This window comes from Archocentrus centrarchus, chromosome 7, assembly GCF_007364275.1.
Source record: "Archocentrus centrarchus isolate MPI-CPG fArcCen1 chromosome 7, fArcCen1, whole genome shotgun sequence".
In the NCBI taxonomy this organism is placed as follows: domain Eukaryota; kingdom Metazoa; phylum Chordata; class Actinopteri; order Cichliformes; family Cichlidae; genus Archocentrus; species Archocentrus centrarchus.
Genome location: NC_044352.1, coordinates 27,790,303 through 27,808,695, shown reverse-complemented (window position 1 = coordinate 27,808,695; position 18,393 = coordinate 27,790,303). Strand labels below are relative to the sequence as shown.

The window sequence follows — 18,393 nt, the reverse complement described above, 5'->3', positions numbered from 1 at the left end:
TTAGTTTTCACTCCATATATTGACCCACGTGGCCTTTTTATACCAAATTAACCTCATCTTTGGTTCTACAGAAGATCCTCCTTTAAAAACAGACCCCCTTTGTTCTGCAATTTAAACATGGGAAATTCCCACCTTGTAATTCAGATCAAATTTATTGGTCAATCGGCCCTGACATAAATATTTCTCAGTATATTGTTCTCTCTCTCTCTGTCCTCAGGTACCTTTGCAGTATTGATTGCAGGTGGTGTTGCAGGTGTCGTGAGCTGGGCCATCGCCACGCCCATGGACGTTGTGAAAGCTCGGCTCCAGATGTCGGGGGCCGGCGGGCGGAAGTACAGCGGGGTCCTGCACTGCATGAGAGTGAGCGTAAGGGAGGAAGGAGTGAAGGTGTTTTCCAAAGGCCTCCTGCTGAACAGTCTGAGAGCCTTCCCGGTCAATGCCATCACCTTCCTCAGCTACGAGAGCCTGATGAAGATTTTCTATCCACCAGCAAGTCATTCTTGACAGTAAATGGATGGACACGTTGCCTATAAGGATAAAATATCTTTGAGAAGATTTTAGCATAACAAGTGTAGGTCTGACATTCTCAGATCCTACAGGCGTCAGTCTTAAGTAGTGTTTTTAAATTCTGTGTAGAAAAGGTCAACTCTCATTTGGCCACCATCACTAATCTGGTCACACTTTGAAGATAGAAGATGCTGCCAGTGAGCCTCACCAAAGCCTACATTAAAGCTGCTATAATCAACATTTCTGCATTAACGATATTTCACAATAAAAATGAGAATGTGAAATGGGTCCATGAATATGGATTCTGAGGAATTGTTCATCTAACTCTGCAGTTCAGCACCCTTCGAGTTTGTTTTAAGACCGTTTTATTTTATATCAGTGTTGTTTCCATGTTCTGATAAACCCAGCAGCAGACAGGCAGAGTTAGCAAAGAGCTGATGAACATACAGCAAGTACAGAGCCCGATATATGCATTCAAAGATGCTCTTCTAAATACCCTGGTTTTAATGAGTAGTTATTAGCATTGCCTTTTCAACCAGCCCTAAGCAGTTTGACCATTCTCACCTGACCTGACATCAACAGGGCATTTTCATCCAGAGAACTGCCGCTCACTGGATACTTTCTTTCAGATCATTCTCTAGAGATGGTTGTGCATGAAAATCCCAGATCAGCAGCGTCTGACCACATTCAAAGTTACTTAAATCACCTTTTTCCCCTCACTCTGATGTTCGATTTGACCATGTCTGCCATGAGATTGATTGTTTAGATAGTTGCATTAACAAGCAGTTGAAAGGGTGTATCTAATAAAATGGCTGAGTGTATACTGTGTGTAAATTAACAACACAACACACTGAAGAGAAAATACTTTAATCTTCTGCAGTCTCCACCATTTTTACATCCTCAAAATGTTTTACATCTTGGATTTGCATGGTCCCAAACACAGGTCATACTCACCTCAACACTTTGCACTTGGTCAACAGACTGAAAAAGTCTGCATGGTCAAACTTGCCTCCTGAAGCAGCATCTCAGACTCAAAATGGAAGATTAGTATAAAAGGATAAAATCGTAATGTCTAAATGTTTAATCAGAGCCCACCCGGGAAAAAAAAAAAGTGTTTATAATGTAAAGACAAAAAAGTTCAAGTCAACCAGCTGTTCTGGTTAAGCTCTGTGGTTACAAAACATGTAAGAGAAGAAGAAAGGCTGCTTCCAGAGGCACAGAAAAATGTCAGACTGAACAAGCTGAACTTGGGTATGGTCAGAGTAAGGTTCATATGCCCAATTATGGGCATCATGTTGTAGTTTGTTTTTTGGGAAATGCGCCACTAATGTGCTTCTCTAGAGACAGATACAAGCGGAGGAACTTCCACTTTCAAGACAGATGCTGAAATCGGATTCAGCAAGGACAGAAAGAGGAACACAGATTTTGTATCTGCAGCAACAAGCACAGGATGGTTTGTTTTTACTGCAACTTGGATTTTATTTTTGTTATTTGGTTCATTTTAATTGACTGTTGAATCAGTTCTACAGGGCAAGAAACACAGAAACTACAGAAATAAAATCCAAGTTTCAATAAACAATTTTTCAAAAAGATTTAAAAAAAAAAGCAACTCTTCCATCCATTCTTTCTCTAATCCTCTTTTCCCGTTTAGATTTAACAGGGCTGTCACTGCCGTCACTGCCATCCCAGCAATGCTCAGCGGTCATGTCAGTTTCCATTAATTAAAAAAGAAAAAAAAAAAAAAGGTAATAATGTCATAAAGGATGAGCATTCTCAGAATGCAATATCCACATGTTTTACACATTGATTCCAAATGTGTAGAGTCAGTCCAAACTTCAGCTGGACAAGCCTCAACAAAAGGCCTCCCACCTCAGGCACTGGTGCCCTTCATACATCCTAAACACACATCCCAACAAGATAGATTTAACATTGGCTTACACAGTGAATATTACATCACCACAAAGTTTAAAATCTTACAGCTTCCAAGCTTTGCAGTTACCATGCATTTAGTAGCTGCTTTACCACAGATGAGAGATAAACTAGCATGTAATAAAATGTAAATGTAAGAAAAACCCCCTGAGCTTCCTTTAACTGACCACTAGAAGACAAAAAGGATCAACAATGCTTCAAGTGGTAATCGGGTCAGGTACAAAGAAATACTGGTGACAACGTTCCACAGGGACTACTGATGGCTCAGTCACACGCCCACAGCTTATCGAGCCATCGCACAGTTTAATTCAAGCTTTAACAGTTACACTGAAGGAACCCTGAAAGACGGCAGCTCTTGAATCAGAGGGTGTGAACTGTTAAAGGCTTTTAGTCTATCTCGGGCAGCACTGTAGCCTTAAGGGCTGGGTCCTCAGTGAGACTGAGAGGCTTTGAAGTCCTGGTCCTGGAACAGTGGTTTGTGGTTCTGCTCAGCTGCCAAAGCCCGTAAGATTTCTCTCTGGAGCTGCCTGGCCTTGTTGTACAAGAAGACCCCGATGAACACGAGGACAGTGCCGGTGGCGCTGAGGATAGTTATCTGGTTGCTGAAGACAATGACGCTCAGCCACACCGACAGGGCGTGCTTAACAGTACTGGCAACACTGAGGAAGAATGAGGATCATTACTGCTGGGATTAACATCAAATTCATTCAGTTTAAACTTCCTAAAGTGGACACCTTATGCTTGTCCTTAAGTTCTCTACATCCTGTTAGAGTAGTGAATGGTCATTTAAAAGTTTCAAATAATGAGGTCAGCACATGTATCCCCATGAACCTCAGGACTGCTCTAAAAGCTCTCCTTTTCCCACCTTTTCTTCCTTTGGCTTTGTGTGATATCAAAGAAAGGAGATATCTCTAATACAGTCATCTAAGCCTCACACACCTACTGTTAGTGAACCAACTAAGATAGCTGGTTTCAGCTGCACAAAGACAAAAAATAAATCATAAAAGCTACTCTAGTAGAGTCCAAGAGTAAATATTTGGAGCTGGAAATGAGCTTAATAGCCCCACAGTAATAACTTTCAGTTACAGCAGCTATAAGGTTTATACTGGTAAACATACAGTGCAATATGCACCTGCTCATTAAGGCCATGGTTGCTCAGGATCTCAACTCCTGCCTCGGAAACACGCTTTTAAGAAGGCACTCTTGCAGGGCACAGTAAGGTTCATGACTTAAAGGGTTTTCTGACTTAAATGAAGCTATTATGGAAACAGTGGCACACTGACCTTGCACATAATTTACAGATTTGTTAATTGCCACAGCGATTTTCACAAAGTCAGCAGCCGTTGAGTCACAATCAGTGAATCTGCACCTGGGCCCACCTTTTTGGGCGGGGTAGGGCAAGGTACACAGCGATCCCACTAGCCAAATACACCGGACTTAAAGGATTCGCATTCAAATATGCTCGGTCACAGTTTGGATTGTCTAGTACAAGCACACCGTAATGAGTTGCAAATGAATGCTGTACAGCATGCCGACCATCAGACTTTAGTCAGTGCTAAAGTTAAAATAAGATGATGCATGTATGACTTGAAAATCTGCAGACGCATTAAGAAGTTATCTGGTTAGTGTGGGCGATTTAAAAACTGTAGCAGGAACTTTGGCGTTCAGGAAACACGTGATATTCAGGTTAAAGTAGGTGTGTCTGCTGACACCTGAGGTCATCCAGTGAAAACGAATACCCCTGCTTCGAACTTTGTGTCCTACCTGAAAGTAACAGGGGAAATCCTTCCCATGAGAGCATAGGCAGTGACGCTCTGCAGGTGGAAAAGGCAACCATCGAAAAGCAGCAACAGGATGATGTCCTGACTCAAGATGAAGCTCTGTCCACTCTTCCCAATCATGGGAATGTCCTGGAAATAAACAGATAACCATTAATGTTATCTGCTTGTTTTTGTATGTACTGTAGGGTCTAAAAACTGCTACAAAGTGTCATTCTGGAAACTTGGCACTTTTGTTCTGACTTACCAAGAGGAACACCCAGGCAGGTATGAGCATAGCGACTGCTGCTGCACTGGTGTAGAACTGCAGCTCTGGAGGGCTGAAATAGGACAACTAAATTAAAACTGTATGTACAGCTTGACAGCTATGAACAGGAGGATTCACAGCATTTTACCTGAGTTTGTACGTGTCTCCACTTAGCAGCTTTTTGGAGAATACATTCTGCAAGCTGAGATCAGAGACACAGAGTTAGGTCAAAGCATGAAAGGCCCTGCTGGGGGAGAGGCTGTGCTGTGTGCTGCGGTACCAGTCCATGATGTTGGTGGAGAGAGCAGCGGAGAAGCCGAGCATGTTGAAGCTGATTTCCGTTGCTGTGCAGAGAGCCAGGCCAGCCATGACTGGGAACAGGGACAGGTTCACCCACAGCCCTGCAGAGAACAAACAGCATACACAATTAAAGGAGTCATTGTGTTTAAACTAATTCTGTCACCGAAGCTGCAGCAGCCTAACTGTTCTGAGCACACCCAATAATATTACAGTTAATAATAGGGTGTTTGAACATAGCCACAATTACATGATTAATGCCAGATCATATTTTTCCTGTCAACAATTCTTGTGACCAAACCAAAAACAACAAGGTGTTCAACCTAAGACTGAAAGGTTGAAGAAGAGTTTTTACCCACAAGCCATCCATCTGCTCAACTCTGAGCCCTAACTGGACCATTATTGCACAGTGTAAATATTATAATTTATAAAAGTGTGTATAGTGTATAGTATATAGAGTATAGTGTATAGTGTGAATTACTTTTTTTTATTTTTATTCTTCTTATTTATATGTGTGTGTATATAAGGTTGCAGGTACAAAATACATTTCACTGTGCATTGTACTGTGTATAACTGTGCATGTGACAAATAAACACTATCTTATCTTATCTTATCTAACTTCTCCCCCTCATACTGTTCACACACACTGAAGCCTGCACAGCAACATGCACTTTACCCGTGTACTCGCCGAGGATCAGCCTGGACATGATGACGGTGAAAATGGGTGCGGAGCTCTTCACCGTTTCAGCAAATGACACTGCAACATTCTTCAGGCTCACCAAGCCCAGAACCACCGTGGTGAACCTACAAGTGGACACAATGGTGTCTGTACTGAACTTGGCAGCAACATTCAAGAGCGATTTATTATCAAGCTGCACCTCCAAAGGAAGAGGAGATAAATCTCTTAATGAGGTCTTTTTTTTTCCCCCCTTATATGCACACATTTGATTTTTTAAGTAATCAGCAATTTCCATTAATAAAAAAAACTCACCTCATAAGTCCAACAAACAGCATAATCATGATGAAGTTGGGGGGGTACTCGCTTCTGGACTTGTGCTGGTACAGGCAGCAGGGGACAAACATCTTCAAGCAGCCTATGATGGTGGTGGAGAGCATCTGAACAGCACCTGGCAAGCATAAGACAAAAAATAATAATTTTTTTTTTAAAAGGAGCAAACACATTTATTATTATCATCAAAACACTTCAAAATACTGTATTAATGATTTGTTTGCTATCTGATTAGAAGGGTCCATTTGTGCCAAACTTATATTCATACAATATCTACATGACAAAAACAGTTTTCTATTTAAACTCCAGCTTCAGTCACCGGTCTGTTCAGATACTTAAACAGACTGCAGACAACACAACACATTTGTCTGTCCGTGCAGTTTCACTTCTTGTCACACTTCCTCTCATTTGGCTGTGTTGTGTTGCTTTGACATGCTGTATTGAGTTTTGTCACGGCTCAAAGCACGTGGACGTGGAAATAATCCTGATTCAAATGGAGCTTTGCAATTATTAGAAATTGGCAGTGCAGAGTTGTTTCACAAGCAGCTGACCGGTTTTACAGGTTGGTCTAAAACAACTGCAAGCTGCTCTTGAGTTTTGTGAGGAAGACAGATCATGTTTTCCATTAATATTAAAGACTGTAATCTCAGGTGCATAATGTAAATTATACGCCAAAATATTTCATACCTTTATTTATTACAGTTAAATCACCACATGCATAATTAGTAGCAGCAGAATAATTTTATTTCTTCTTACCAAGCATGCTGGGCTCTCCTTCCAGTAACGACAGTATGTACTTGTTGAGAAACAAGGTGCAGAAGCTGAAGAAGTACCAGAGGCCCAGGTAGGTCATGGAGCGCCAGTTCGACACCCCAGACTCCGCCTCGATCACCGTGGTCTCAGTTACTGTAATCTTCAGCACTTGTTCCCCCAGCAGGCTCTCACTGCGGGCCAGCACCACTCGCTCCTGACGGGTACGGAACGGCGAAAAGAAGCACCACAGCGAGTGTCTGCTGCTTGGCATCATTCCTGCTGCCCGAGGGCCCCCAGGGGCCCCACTAAAAGGGGACTTGAGTGGGTCTAAGGGGGTGGGGTGGGGGGGTTTGTTCGTTTTAGGGGGGTGCTTAGTCCATCCTCTGGGGGGTCCAGCAAGTTATCGCTCAGTCTTGCTGTGACTACTGGGAATCCCTTCCCTGTGCTCTGCTGCAGGAACCTGGAAGGAATAAAAAAGGTCACAGAGGGGGAAAAAAAAACAACAAAAAAAACAACAAAAAAACCCAATACTAAACAAAGCATATCCATCTCATGTTGCTCCAATAATTTACACAGTGCAGATTACTTCATACTGTAACTGTTCAACTCTATAAACGTTAAGCCGTGCAATGTTACACTGCGTTTAACACAGATTTATTGCATGCTCGACTGAAAATGCACAAATTTAACTACTATATCAACCTTATTTCACTTGACTAACCTTAAGCGTTAAAGCTCTGCAATGAAAGGAGCAGCTATTCATGTAGTCAGGACAAAAATGAGGACAACCGGTGAATGAAACCTGAGCAAAGTTCAAACAAACCAGCGAATACAGTGAGTTACAGCGGCGAGGCTTCAAGCAAGCCAGGTCGACACGTATAAGTTTGGCTGACTGCTAGCTTCTTCCCGCAGAAACTCGCCCTGTCGAGGGTAAACTACTCATTTAAAAGGTCACGTTGCCAGGAAAACTCAGCTCTTACCTCTCTGTGTGACCCGGTTGCCTCAGTTTGAACACAGAAAAAGCGTGAAGACTGCAGTTCAGCCGAGTTTTGTCACAGGAAGTTGCACATTGACGTTAGCTAGCAGCTGCTGTTGCCGCCCGCTGCACTAAATACGAGGCAGCGTCACCCAGCGCGCCGGTCGCGCTATCATCCATGCTACAAAACACCCACAACACAATGCTGCACCCGCTATTCTGGGACATTTACCTTTCGGTCCGGGTTACGTATAACTCTGCACCTGCCTTCAAGACATGGTTGCTAACGATCAAAGCGCATGCGTCAAGTTACCCCGAAACAGCCACGGTTAAAACGGTTTAAAATATAAACCTCCAGCGGTGAATTCAGCTCTTACGCCAAGGGTGATGAGTTTAAGTTTGTTTTATTATAATTATCTCTCTGAGCATTTGTTCTCAAATCTATTTCTTGCTTTGAAATAATCATTGTTTTGTAGCGGAGAAGAAAAAGTGTGTGCTTTTAATTTTATAACGCGACCACCGTGTTTCCGGTGGGACTTATTTCAACTTGAACCACCTTCAAACGATACCATTGATGTTCGATAGCACAGATTTCCTTTCCGACCCAATACTGAGTAAAATTCAAGCTGGTATAGTGCATGAAAGACTGACTGACTTATTATTTTATAAACTCAAGTAAAGTACTCAAGTAGAGTACTTTTTGATTCACGTGTATACAGCTTTAATGCTGGAGCTGGAGATGATTTGAATTATAGTAATAGAACATATATTAATAGGTTTCTTTTTTTAAATTGCAAAATAATAAGTTACTAAAGTACAACATTTGTGGAAGAAGAATGTAGCTTTACATAGAAATCCAACTGAATTGGACATAGAAAGATTTGTAGCACTCTAGCCCACTGGCATTGGTGGTGTGGTGCAGGGTTATTCTAGTTAACGAAAACGAACGAAATAACCAAAACTGAAACTGAAAAAACATTGTCGTTAACTGAAATAAATAAAAACTAAAATTAAAAGGAAGAAACGACAACTAACTAAAACTGAATTGTGAGTTTACAAAACTAACTAAAACTAACTGAAATTATAGATATTGTTATTTTTTCAAAAGTCTTGTGGATTGATATGAAATCATTTTTTTCCTCTCCGAGTTTAAGCTCGGAACGCCGTCGGGCAAATGGGTGCGCATGTGCGTGCGTGCGCACACCGCGCTGCTCCTCAGAGTCCCATGCGGAGTGTTTTTTTTTTTTTTTTTTTACTATGATAGCACAGATAGCAGCGAGTGTCTTGTTGTGGATGATGAAAAATGTACGGAACACTTCTTAGTCAGGAAAAAAAACACCAACATCAAAGTAGACCTGAGAAGCGCACACAAGGCAGCTACGGAAACCGCTCTCATCCTACAAGGCAACCCGGCCTGCACCTCCAGAGAAACGTGACTACTCGTCGGGTCAACGCAGCCCACAGCGTTGTGTTTAGTCCTTGTGCGTTTCCGGCTACTTTATCAGTCAGATAATAACAATCAGGACTAATAATCAAAGCATCAATATAAGGACTCACAAATGTCAGCAAATTCCTGGAGGGAGCTGCTGAAACTATGGGAATGGACGTGAAGGAATGAAGAAAGTGAAAAAACAGGGACAAATATGTTTGCACCCTAAAAACTGAGCACAAAGAGCAAGGACCAAAAAACCCCCAGCACACAACCACAAGGTAATTAACACACGCAATCCAGCTATACATGCATAAATGCGGACATGAGGTCGGACACTTCCGTAGGCTACAGAGGCCGCAAAGACCCTGCAAGTCTAATCAGCGAGCATCTAACCAAGTAGCTCCAAAACAGAAGCAGCATCAGGTGGAGAGAACATCAGGATGCAGCTGGATTTGAGCTTTGACTCCTTCAAGGAGTTTGTTTTTGTCAAACACCACATGTAGCTGTTGTTAATCTGCTGCACTGAGGCTGAACTTTATTGGGAGTTTATTGTAGAATTTATCGAGTTTTGGAGTTCATATTGTTAGCAGTTTCTCCCTGTTGATGTTCATGTGTGTCCTTAATATTACACACATTTAGCATGTAGTTCTGCTGTCTGTGAACAGTTGGTTGCTGAATATATTTCTTTAAAGCGTAACTGATTAAGTATGAAAATACTAAAACTAATACTGAAACTAACTAAAACTAAGCATAAAACCAAAAATACAAACTAATAAAAACGAGCAAAAACCACTCTGAAAACTAATTAAAACTAACTGAATTAGAGAAAAAAAAAGTAAAAACTAACTAAAACTAAACTATAATGTAAAATCCAAAACTATTATAACCCCCTTGTGGTGGTTTTGGGTGGAGTTCTGCAAAAAGAAACGTTACTAGCTCAGAAGAGAATGAACCGATGGGTTGGAGCTGACACACAGGATGTAGTAATTAACATGAAACTGTGGACCCCACCTTCCCTGTGCCAACGGTCCAGGCTGCTGGTGTTGTAATGTTGAGGGGAAACTTTCCACACACTCATGACTTAAAGATCACAGTGCGCTGCTGGCCGTGCTTACCAGCAGCTTCCAGCATGATAAAACAGCATGTCACCAAACAAAAGTCACCTCAAACTGGCTTCATGAACATGAAGATTGTGTCAGTTTACTCAGTAGCCTGATCAGCTACCAGATTTATATCCAGTAGATGTTTGGGATGTGAACAAACAAACTGGAAGCATGAATGCGCACATGACAAATGACAGAAATGATGTGATGCCAACATATCAGCAAGCAGCAGAATCTCAAAGGAAGGCTGTCGGTGCAGAGGGCAGAATTTAATGCACTCTGCAGTCTATCTATCTATCTATCTATCTATCTATCTATCTATCTATCTATCTATCTATCTATCTATCTATCTTGTATAAATATTAATATTTACAATATATTAATTGAAAAATATACTAATATCCATTACACTTAAAACACAGCTGGGATAGGCTTAGGCTTGCTTGACACTCATTATCTGAACATGTAAGTCTCTTTGCGGTCCAGCAGGAGGCGGCACCACTTTGTCGGTACAACAAATGAGGTGGTAGAAGAAGGACCGGGGCAGGGGTATCGTTTCTGCTACAAAATGTGAAAGTGAAGTTGTGTGGGCTGGAGGTGGAGACATTAAAAAAACGTCAGTCCCAGGAATGTAAGCTTCGGCTCCAGCAGTCCTGTCCGCAAGGAAATGGACGAGAGAAGGTGAGCAGCTTAATTTGTACATTTAATTGTAAAAGTTAATTTAGTTTTGTCTCCTCTGATCATACAGCTTTTGCTATAATATTTGATATGATATAATCTGACATCTGGTGCATGTTCAGCTTATTATCGCGTTATAAGCGGCCACAGCCATTCAAACCACGCACAGGTGGTTTAAGTGGATGTAAGCTGTGAGCCTCCGTGTGACGGAGAGTTCATATGGAGCGTGTGGCTCACAGGTCTGTATGTGCAGGACTGAATCTGCTGTAACCAATATAGAAATATGCATGAATTCATGCAAGTCACATGGATGAAGATACACGGCCATAAATGTCTCAAAGGTGTTTTGCATTCAGTCTTTCGAGTAGCGCCACCTGAGGATCTCCTCTCTGAGCCTCATTCATCTCCAGTGAGAGGGGAAATGTCTGCTTTTTAGGACCTTTCAGTGTTGAAACGATGGGAAAGTCCCGAGGTTATGATTAACCGTCATGTGGTTTCTCCACCAGTGAAACTACAGGATAAGGTTACCGGATCTAGCAGTTTCCTAACCAGTGGAGCAGCTTCACATGTTGGGCAGACTCTGAAAGATAATTGTTTTTGCATTACCTGTGCAAGCATCTATGCAGGCAGTAACAAGGACTTATATTCTCTACATATAGATCATGATTTGAGCACTTTTGTGACATTATGGTGTACAGTTGAGAGCACTTTAAGGGGGACCCTGCATGCACGGTGGGGTGTGTTTGTGGTGTGTCCCTCTCAGGCTGAATTTTTAATTGACTTCCAAAATGTTGGATCAAGAAAAGGTGCCGCAAACACACTTATTTTATGGGTCGGTCATAAGATGCCTGCAAAAATGTGTTCTCTGATAAGAAAACCTTTGATGTGACAAGCAGACAACACCTGTGCTTTTTCAAAAATGTCATAATGTCATAAACGTCTGTCATATTTTTCTTCTCTCTGTGTGGTGGTTTCTACATGCAGCCCTTTGCTGGGCAACCAGCCCCAACAGGGCGCGGACCTCCTGTCTCCGAATCTGAGGCCGAGGCACCAGGAGCTGATCCTGACACCGTGTGGACCGGTGAGATGCCGAAGCTGCAGTGCCAGGACACCAAGCTCACGTCTTCGCACTTGTCGTGCCTTGACTGCGATTGAGAAAGTTTTATTCACTTATTTTAGTTCTCATCACAGGTTGTTTTACATTCTCTCTCCCTCTCTTCTCCCTCTCCACCCCCGTTGCAGATGAAGCGCTGGTCGGAGCTGCCGCGCCTGCTGCAGGTCTATTTCTGCTCCGCCATACTGTCTCTGCTGGCGCTGCTCGGCCTCACCTTGTTCAGCCTGTACAAGCAGCACATGGACACAGGCGTGCTGGATGAGGACAACTTCACCGTGTCTCTCATCCAGCTGATTGGAATCCGTGAGTTCTCCGAAAGCAAGAGAAAAAAATAAGATGTTTACTATCTTTGTCTTGAGGAAGTGGATTTTTTAACCCCCCCCCGCATTTAAAAAGCAGAAGTTTTTCTGTTGCAATCATGTGATGAAAACTTTGGAGGAAGGAGCTGAGCTGCAGTGGCTTAATCATGCCACAGTCCTTGTGCGCTAATGTGGTGATTCGACTCCACTGAGATAGCTTTATTTCCTCATAGCTCTGATTTACAGCAGCCTGCAGTATTTCCTATGAAAATGGCTTCTGTGGCTCGAGCCGTGCTCTCCACCTCCTCTGCAGAGATTTGGGGAAATGATGCTCTCAGTATTTGACCAGCAGAGTAGCAAATTAATCGACTTTATTGCGATTTTGTTCATGAACACTCCAGTTTTCTGCATTGCTTCATTAAAAGCTTGGGTATTACATGCTTACATGCTGGAGAAAAGCTATGTACACACAGGAGTGCAAATATCAAATCTTTATTTAAACATCTCGTGCTGTGTGTGAGCTGTGTGCTGTTGTCCCCCCCCCCCCCCCCCCCCCCCCCCCCGCAGTGTTCTGCATCTACTACATCAGTCGCGGGGTGCTGCAGGAGAACAGACAGGAGCTGGTGGCCTTTGTGTTCAGCGTATTTGTGGTCATTATTCGATCGGTGGTCAACTTCTTCGTGCTGGTTTCAAAGGGCCAGCAGGAACTGCTGGTGAGACAACACGCCGCATGATGTCACAGCCACACGAGGAAGTTTGGAATGAATCGTAAATATTAATCATTAAAAAAAGCATCTGGGACTAGAGCTCAGGCTGATCTGTTTTCATGGCACATTATCGATTTGGTCCCTGCCTCTCTGCATTATATATAATGGGACATTTGTATGAATCAGACTGCTGTTTTAATGTTCTCAGGAGGAGTTGTAACCAGCCTACATACAGCCTGACGCTCGTATTTTAATTGCCAGACCCTGACGAGTGGAACAGACATGCAGACTCTGCTGTACTGTGTTGCAGTTTGTGGCTATGAAATGACACCATTTTTGCAGTTTTGCTTTTGTTCACCACCACATTGGATTTTAAGTCAATCAAGATGTGCTTGAAGTGCAGACTTTCAAGCTTTAGGTCAAATGGTTTAACAAGTGTTGCGTTAACTGTTTAGGAATTACAGCCATTTTTATGCATTTTCAGACGCTCAAAAGTCACTGGACAATCAAACATAATTTTAAATGTGATTGTTTTGAAGAATTCAGTAAATGTCTTTTGACTCCCTGAAGTCTAGAACCCACAGACATCACCAAATATTTCCTTCCTTGCTCTGCCAGGCCTTCACTGCAGCCACCTTCAGTTACTGCGTGTTTGTGGGTCTCTCTGCCTTCAGTTTTGTCTACAGTGACTAAAAGAATGCTCTGCTGGGTTGAGATCAGATAGCTATCTCCTTTCTTTTCCTTGTGAAACTCTCGGATTGCCTTTGCAGTTTGCTTTGGCTCATTATCCAGTTGCAGCGTGAAGCATCATCCAGTCAGTTTTGCAGCATGTGGCTGAATCTGAGCAGAGAGTACAGTCCTCTACACTTCACAACTAATCCTGCTGCTTCTATCAGCAGTCACATCATCAGAAAAAACTAGTGACCCGGTTCCACTGGCAGCCATACATGCCCGCATCATAACATCGCCACCACCATGTTTGACAGAGGATGTGGTGTGCTTCAGATCAGGAGCTGTTTCCTCCTCCATGCATTTCTCTTCCCATCATTCTGGGACGAGTTCATCTTGGTTTCATCTGTCCAAATCATCTTTTTCAAATCTGTGCCGGCTCTTTCAGATGTTTTCTGGCAAAGTCTAATCTGGTCTTCCCTGTTATAAACACTTTATAACTCCATGAATTCATGATGGCATCTCTTGATTGTAGACTTTAACAGGGATACGCCTACAGTACCTCCTCAAGAATGCTTTTGACTTTGTTAGATGTTGTAAAGCTGAAGGAAGGAATTTGTACTCATCCACTTTAGTTGTCTTTCTGTGGTCTTTCAGGCTTTTTTGGTGTTGCTGAGCTGGTCAGTGCATTCTTCTTCTTTGGTTTTACAATGAACCAGATTGCTGATTTGGCCTCTTCTAAAGTTTTTGCTCTCTCTGAAAGCTTTATTTGGTTTTTCAGTCTAATGACGGCCTCCTGCACTTCCATCAGCATCTCTTCATATTGAGAGTTCTAGTGAAAAGTTACCAAATACTCAGCGATTGGAATGAACTCCAGATCTTTTGTCTAGAGGCCTCACCTGGTCATGAAACTGCATGTCGGTCAATTTTGAGCCTCTGAAAATCGGCGCTGCTTTAAAACGGCTGCAATTCCTGAACAGTTGATGCAACACTTTTATTAAACCATTTGAATTAAAGCTGAAATTCTGCACTTCATTCACATCTTAGTGGTTTGGTTTAAAATCCAATGTGGTGAGATACAGAGGCAAAACTGAAATAAATAAATAAGTGTCATTATCCAAATACTGAGTAGTGTGATCGTCACCTCAGGCTGCATACAGCTGCCGCCAATAAGACAGAAACAAACAAAAAAGGAAATTAGCCCGTGTGCATGTTGTGTTATTACTTCCTGTTCAGATGATTCATAATTCCACCACTTGATGTCACTGTAGCTGCATGCATCAGTCACTTCTAGATTCGAACCTAAATAATCTGCATTTCTCGTTTGCCTCAATAAGGTGACAGGTGAGGAGGTAAATGTGAGGTGTTTCTTCTGTTTAAAAGTATCTAAGGCCCAGCATGTTTCAGTGGAAAGCTCGTTGCTGCATCATCATCATGTGTACTTTTTTACTGGCAGATGACAGAATGAGAGGAGGAGAACTTGATGTAATAACTGGAGGGCTTCTCATTTTTGCCCAAGCACAAACTGAGGTGTCAGTTGTGTTGTGTTTGTGTCGCAGACAACGATACGTTTTGGGTTCATCGTGGGCCTGGGCATCATTCACATCGTTTGCACCTTACTGCTCATCCGGAGGCCAAACATGATGGCGTTCCGTGTGGGCGGAGCCTTGGAGTGCCTTCAAGAGCAGTATTCCCTGCTAAACCGCTGTTTCTCCATGGTGACCTTTGACCTTCAGGCTCAGGTACGTGCACATTCCTTGTATTGGTTGGTTTTGTTTTTCTTTTGTTTCCATTCGAAATATTTGGCATTTCATATGCAGCATGCGCTTCTCATCATATGTTTTTTTTTTTTTTTTTAATGTTCATCGTCCTGCAATAAGCCGCAACTGCTCGGCTCCAGAAGAAGAAAGAGAATGCAAACTAGTTTTTAAGCAGAGCTGCAGAGCGGCTTCATGATGTTGTGCTGCTGGTGTGTGAACTTTTCAGTTGTGCCTTTGTGTCCTGATCATAACAACAAACCTGGTCACGTCTGCTGCCGACAACATAATCGCGGGCGTTGGAGTTTTCTGGGCCATCCTGACTGCCGCTGTAGGCGCTGTTGCGGTGAGGCTTTTTTATGCATCATCTGCTCACACCAAGAGACAGTTAACAAACACAAAAAAAAAACCACACACATAGGATAAACTCTGAATATTCACAAGCTCAAAAGCAGCTGGCTGTAACCACTTTGTTTTTTGGGGTTTTTTTTTTAGGTTTTAAAGGAAGCCAAGGTTTTGGTTTGGGTCTTCATGGTGCTGAACCTTCCTCAGGTGGCATTCTTTGTGTATCTGATGTACACGGTAGGCTGAGCTTTCCCTCATTCATTTGATTATCTTGGTCATTTTTTTTTATCACTGTGTGAGTGTGCTTTATGAAGCAGAGTGGGTCTTACTAATAGTAATCCTGCATAAATGGTTTAGGAATCACTTTGCCAAAGTACGTCATACATCTCTGTTTATTTTTACATCTGGATACTTTTAGTGTCACCGGAACATGACCCAACAGTGCCTCTGCTGGGGGCTGTTTTCTGTTCAGGATTAACACACATTTGATCATTTTTGTAAGTGTTTATAATAGAAGAGTTCATCTGCGTGTTACTTAATGCAACAGTGTGACTCAGTGATGAGTTTTTAATTGTGGCAACAGAGTTTTAATTCACTGAGGAATAAGATATCAGACAGGTCACTGTTAGCTTTGTCTGTTTATTTTTTTTTTTTTTTGACATTTGCAAATTAGTTTCTCACAAAATAGTCCCTGAAATCACTTTCAATCAACTTTACTCCAGAATGTGCCCCACCAAACAACCACAACGTTTACAACAACTTTACAACACTTACATTTGTACAATTACAAAGCAAATTCCAAAAAACTCAGGACACTGAGTTATTTGTCCCTAACCCTAAGCCTGTAAATAAAAACAGACTGCAATGATTTGCAAATCTCATAAACTTAGATTTTGTTACCAACACAACATAGAAAAGTTGTGATGGGGGCAACAAAAGTCTGGAAAAGTAAGTGGGACTGAAAGGTAAACAGAAGAATAATTATTAGGTGAACTGGCAACAGGTCAGGAATATTATTGGGTATAAAAAAAAAAAAGCATCTCAGAGAGGCAGAAGCATCACAGACGCGCTGCTCTCTGTGATGTGAGGGTGACGCTGCCTGTTGGTGTTCACTGGTTTTCAGTAACGGGTGCCTGCAGGGAAACAATGGTTTGCTTTAATCGCAGGTGGCAGAAAAATGGTTCCAGAACGAGACGTACACCGTGGAGGCAGCTGCTATAACCGGGGCTTTGATTTCACTGGTGATCAAAGTGCTTTTATTCTGGGGCCTCATCAGACTGGTTCACAGCTTTGGACAAGGCCTGAGAGAGAGAAGTGAGTTACTTTGAGCTAAATACGACACACACCCTGCAGTGGGAGAATATTAAGTTAGCGGGTTTCTAAATGTTGTTTTGATAACATCGCTGATTCTGAGAAACCCGAGTTTTCCTGAATGTACTGACCTTGAACATCTTCAGAATAGTATAACCTGACTTTTTTTCCCATTGTTTTTCACAGTGTTTGCACACAACCAGTGAGGAAACGTCAGGACCAAGGATACACCAAAACGATCACTCAGCATTTTTAAAATTTTTACATTACGTTTTTTTAACCTGATGTTCTATGAATGTTAATATGTTTCTGGCTTCAACTGAATTTAAATGCACCTTATTGGCGCCTGGTATTAACATCGATCTGTACCTGGGTATGTGCCTGCCTCACTACGTACGCTGTGGCTCTTTGTATTGAAAATTTTTTTACTGTCCAAGTTGTGCCAACACTTTTATATCAGTGCAATATGCATATTAGCTAGGCACGGCTCACTGAGCTGTTTCACCCGGGTGGAAATGACTCTCGATGCTGAGCGTACGCTTCTGCCATTTTTGTCTGAACGTGACTGAAATATTTGCTTCTGAATGTCGTCACGCAGGTAGACCGGTCTGGCTGGAGCGATCGTATCCTGTCGACATGCGTCTTCACTCATAGAGATAACGTATCTGGATACACATTGTGTCTTAATACCAGGTGCAACTTGAGTCTTGGAGTGCTTAAAATATTTGAGCATCAAAGACTTTGTAGACTGGCTCTGTAAAGGTTTTTACACCAACGTGCACTGGAACGTCTAAATCCATCTAAATCGATTTTTGTAGTTCCTGTAAATTCGCAGGTGATGTTTACTTTTCAAATCATAAATGTCTAAATTAAATTGTGCAGTCTGCATTTTCTAGCCTACCACTTTGAGTAACTACAGTATTTTTATTCACAGATATTTTTTTTTTTACTTTCTGCTGCACTTTAATGCACTCCTGTTTTTTCATTCAAGGTTCTTAATAAAGTATTTTACCAAAACATTGATGTTTTGATTTATTGTTTATTTGCTTATTGAGATCAATCTCAGTTCTATTTCAGGGATGAGCCGGTGTTGTGCTTGCACATAACAAATAACTTGGCAAAGAACCCACAGTACAGTCAAAACATTGGTACTGTACTTGTATCTTTAGGCACTTTGTTACTAGCAGCCTGTCACAAAAACACTGTAATTTGTTCCCATTTGATTGGTTGAATCAACAAAAAGAACAGTCAAAGATAACACAGTTTAACATGCATACGGCACCTATAAGGTGTTTCCCAAAGAGCCATTAGCTGAAAACTTGGGATATCTCAGCATGGTGTGCAGTGTGTCTTCAAAAGAAGTGTCAGGCCTAAAAAATGTATCTTCAGCAGGTGAAAAGTGTCTGTAAGTTATGTCCTTAAGAAATAGTAAAAGATCCAGCAAAGACCGGACACAGGACCTGAGAGATGCATCTGGCCCTT

At 42.0% G+C, this 18,393-nt stretch overlaps 3 protein-coding genes across 7 annotated transcripts in view; 2 read left to right on the top strand and 1 right to left on the bottom strand.

The window, feature by feature from the left end:
- Positions 1–1,311, top strand: part of slc25a45 (solute carrier family 25 member 45) — a 28,869-nt gene extending 27,558 nt beyond the window's left edge. For all 3 annotated transcript variants that reach the window (XM_030733325.1, XM_030733324.1, XM_030733323.1), the window contains one exon: positions 218–1,311. In XM_030733325.1, the coding sequence (XP_030589185.1) occupies positions 218–504 (287 nt within the window). In that variant the 3' untranslated portion in view covers positions 505–1,311. The remainder of the gene's footprint in view (positions 1–217) is intronic.
- Positions 1,312–1,384: 73 nt separating this feature from the next.
- LOC115782851 (solute carrier family 35 member E2A) lies at positions 1,385–7,888 on the bottom strand. Of its 3 annotated transcripts, none has more exons than XM_030733322.1 (9): positions 7,501–7,888; positions 6,524–6,980; positions 5,750–5,885; positions 5,447–5,562; positions 4,742–4,862; positions 4,610–4,663; positions 4,462–4,534; positions 4,201–4,346; positions 1,385–3,095 (listed from the first exon to the last, which is right to left on the bottom strand). In XM_030733322.1, exons 2-9 carry the CDS (start codon positions 6,792–6,794, stop codon positions 2,867–2,869), a joined length of 1,146 nt encoding a protein of 381 aa, XP_030589182.1. In that variant the 5' UTR covers positions 6,795–6,980; positions 7,501–7,888; the 3' UTR covers positions 1,385–2,866. The 3 variants fall into 3 exon arrangements, with proteins under 3 accessions (XP_030589182.1, XP_030589180.1, XP_030589181.1); XM_030733320.1 differs by having other exon boundaries at positions 5,435–5,562; positions 7,501–7,885; XM_030733321.1 differs by having other exon boundaries at positions 5,435–5,562; positions 7,729–7,885.
- LOC115782854 (uncharacterized) lies at positions 7,811–17,883 on the top strand. The gene is made up of 10 exons (XM_030733326.1): positions 7,811–7,880; positions 10,521–10,712; positions 11,694–11,790; positions 11,952–12,126; positions 12,690–12,835; positions 15,058–15,240; positions 15,485–15,601; positions 15,751–15,837; positions 16,767–16,914; positions 17,098–17,883. The coding sequence occupies exons 2-10, from the start codon at positions 10,699–10,701 to the stop codon at positions 17,115–17,117; spliced, it is 987 nt and encodes a 328-aa protein (XP_030589186.1). The 5' UTR covers positions 7,811–7,880; positions 10,521–10,698; the 3' UTR covers positions 17,118–17,883.
- Positions 17,884–18,393: the final 510 nt, after the last annotated feature.

Excerpts from the sequence above, each read along its gene's own strand:
- LOC115782854 (XM_030733326.1), top strand. Across the intron at positions 11,791-11,951 it reads TCCTGACACCGTGTGGACCG|ATGAAGCGCTGGTCGGAGCT; the intron begins GTGAGATGCCGA and ends CCCCCGTTGCAG. Across the intron at positions 15,602-15,750 it reads CCGCTGTAGGCGCTGTTGCG|GTTTTAAAGGAAGCCAAGGT; the intron begins GTGAGGCTTTTT and ends TTTTTTTTTTAG.
- LOC115782851 (XM_030733320.1), bottom strand. The coding sequence starts at position 6,794 with ATGATGCCAAGCAGCAGACACTCGCTGTGGTGCTTCTTTTCGCCGTTC. Across the intron at positions 4,863-5,434 it reads GATCCTCGGCGAGTACACGG|GGCTGTGGGTGAACCTGTCC; the intron begins GTAAAGTGCATG and ends TGTTCTCTGCAG. Across the intron at positions 4,664-4,741 it reads TCCACCAACATCATGGACTG|CTTGCAGAATGTATTCTCCA; the intron begins GTACCGCAGCAC and ends CTCTGATCTCAG.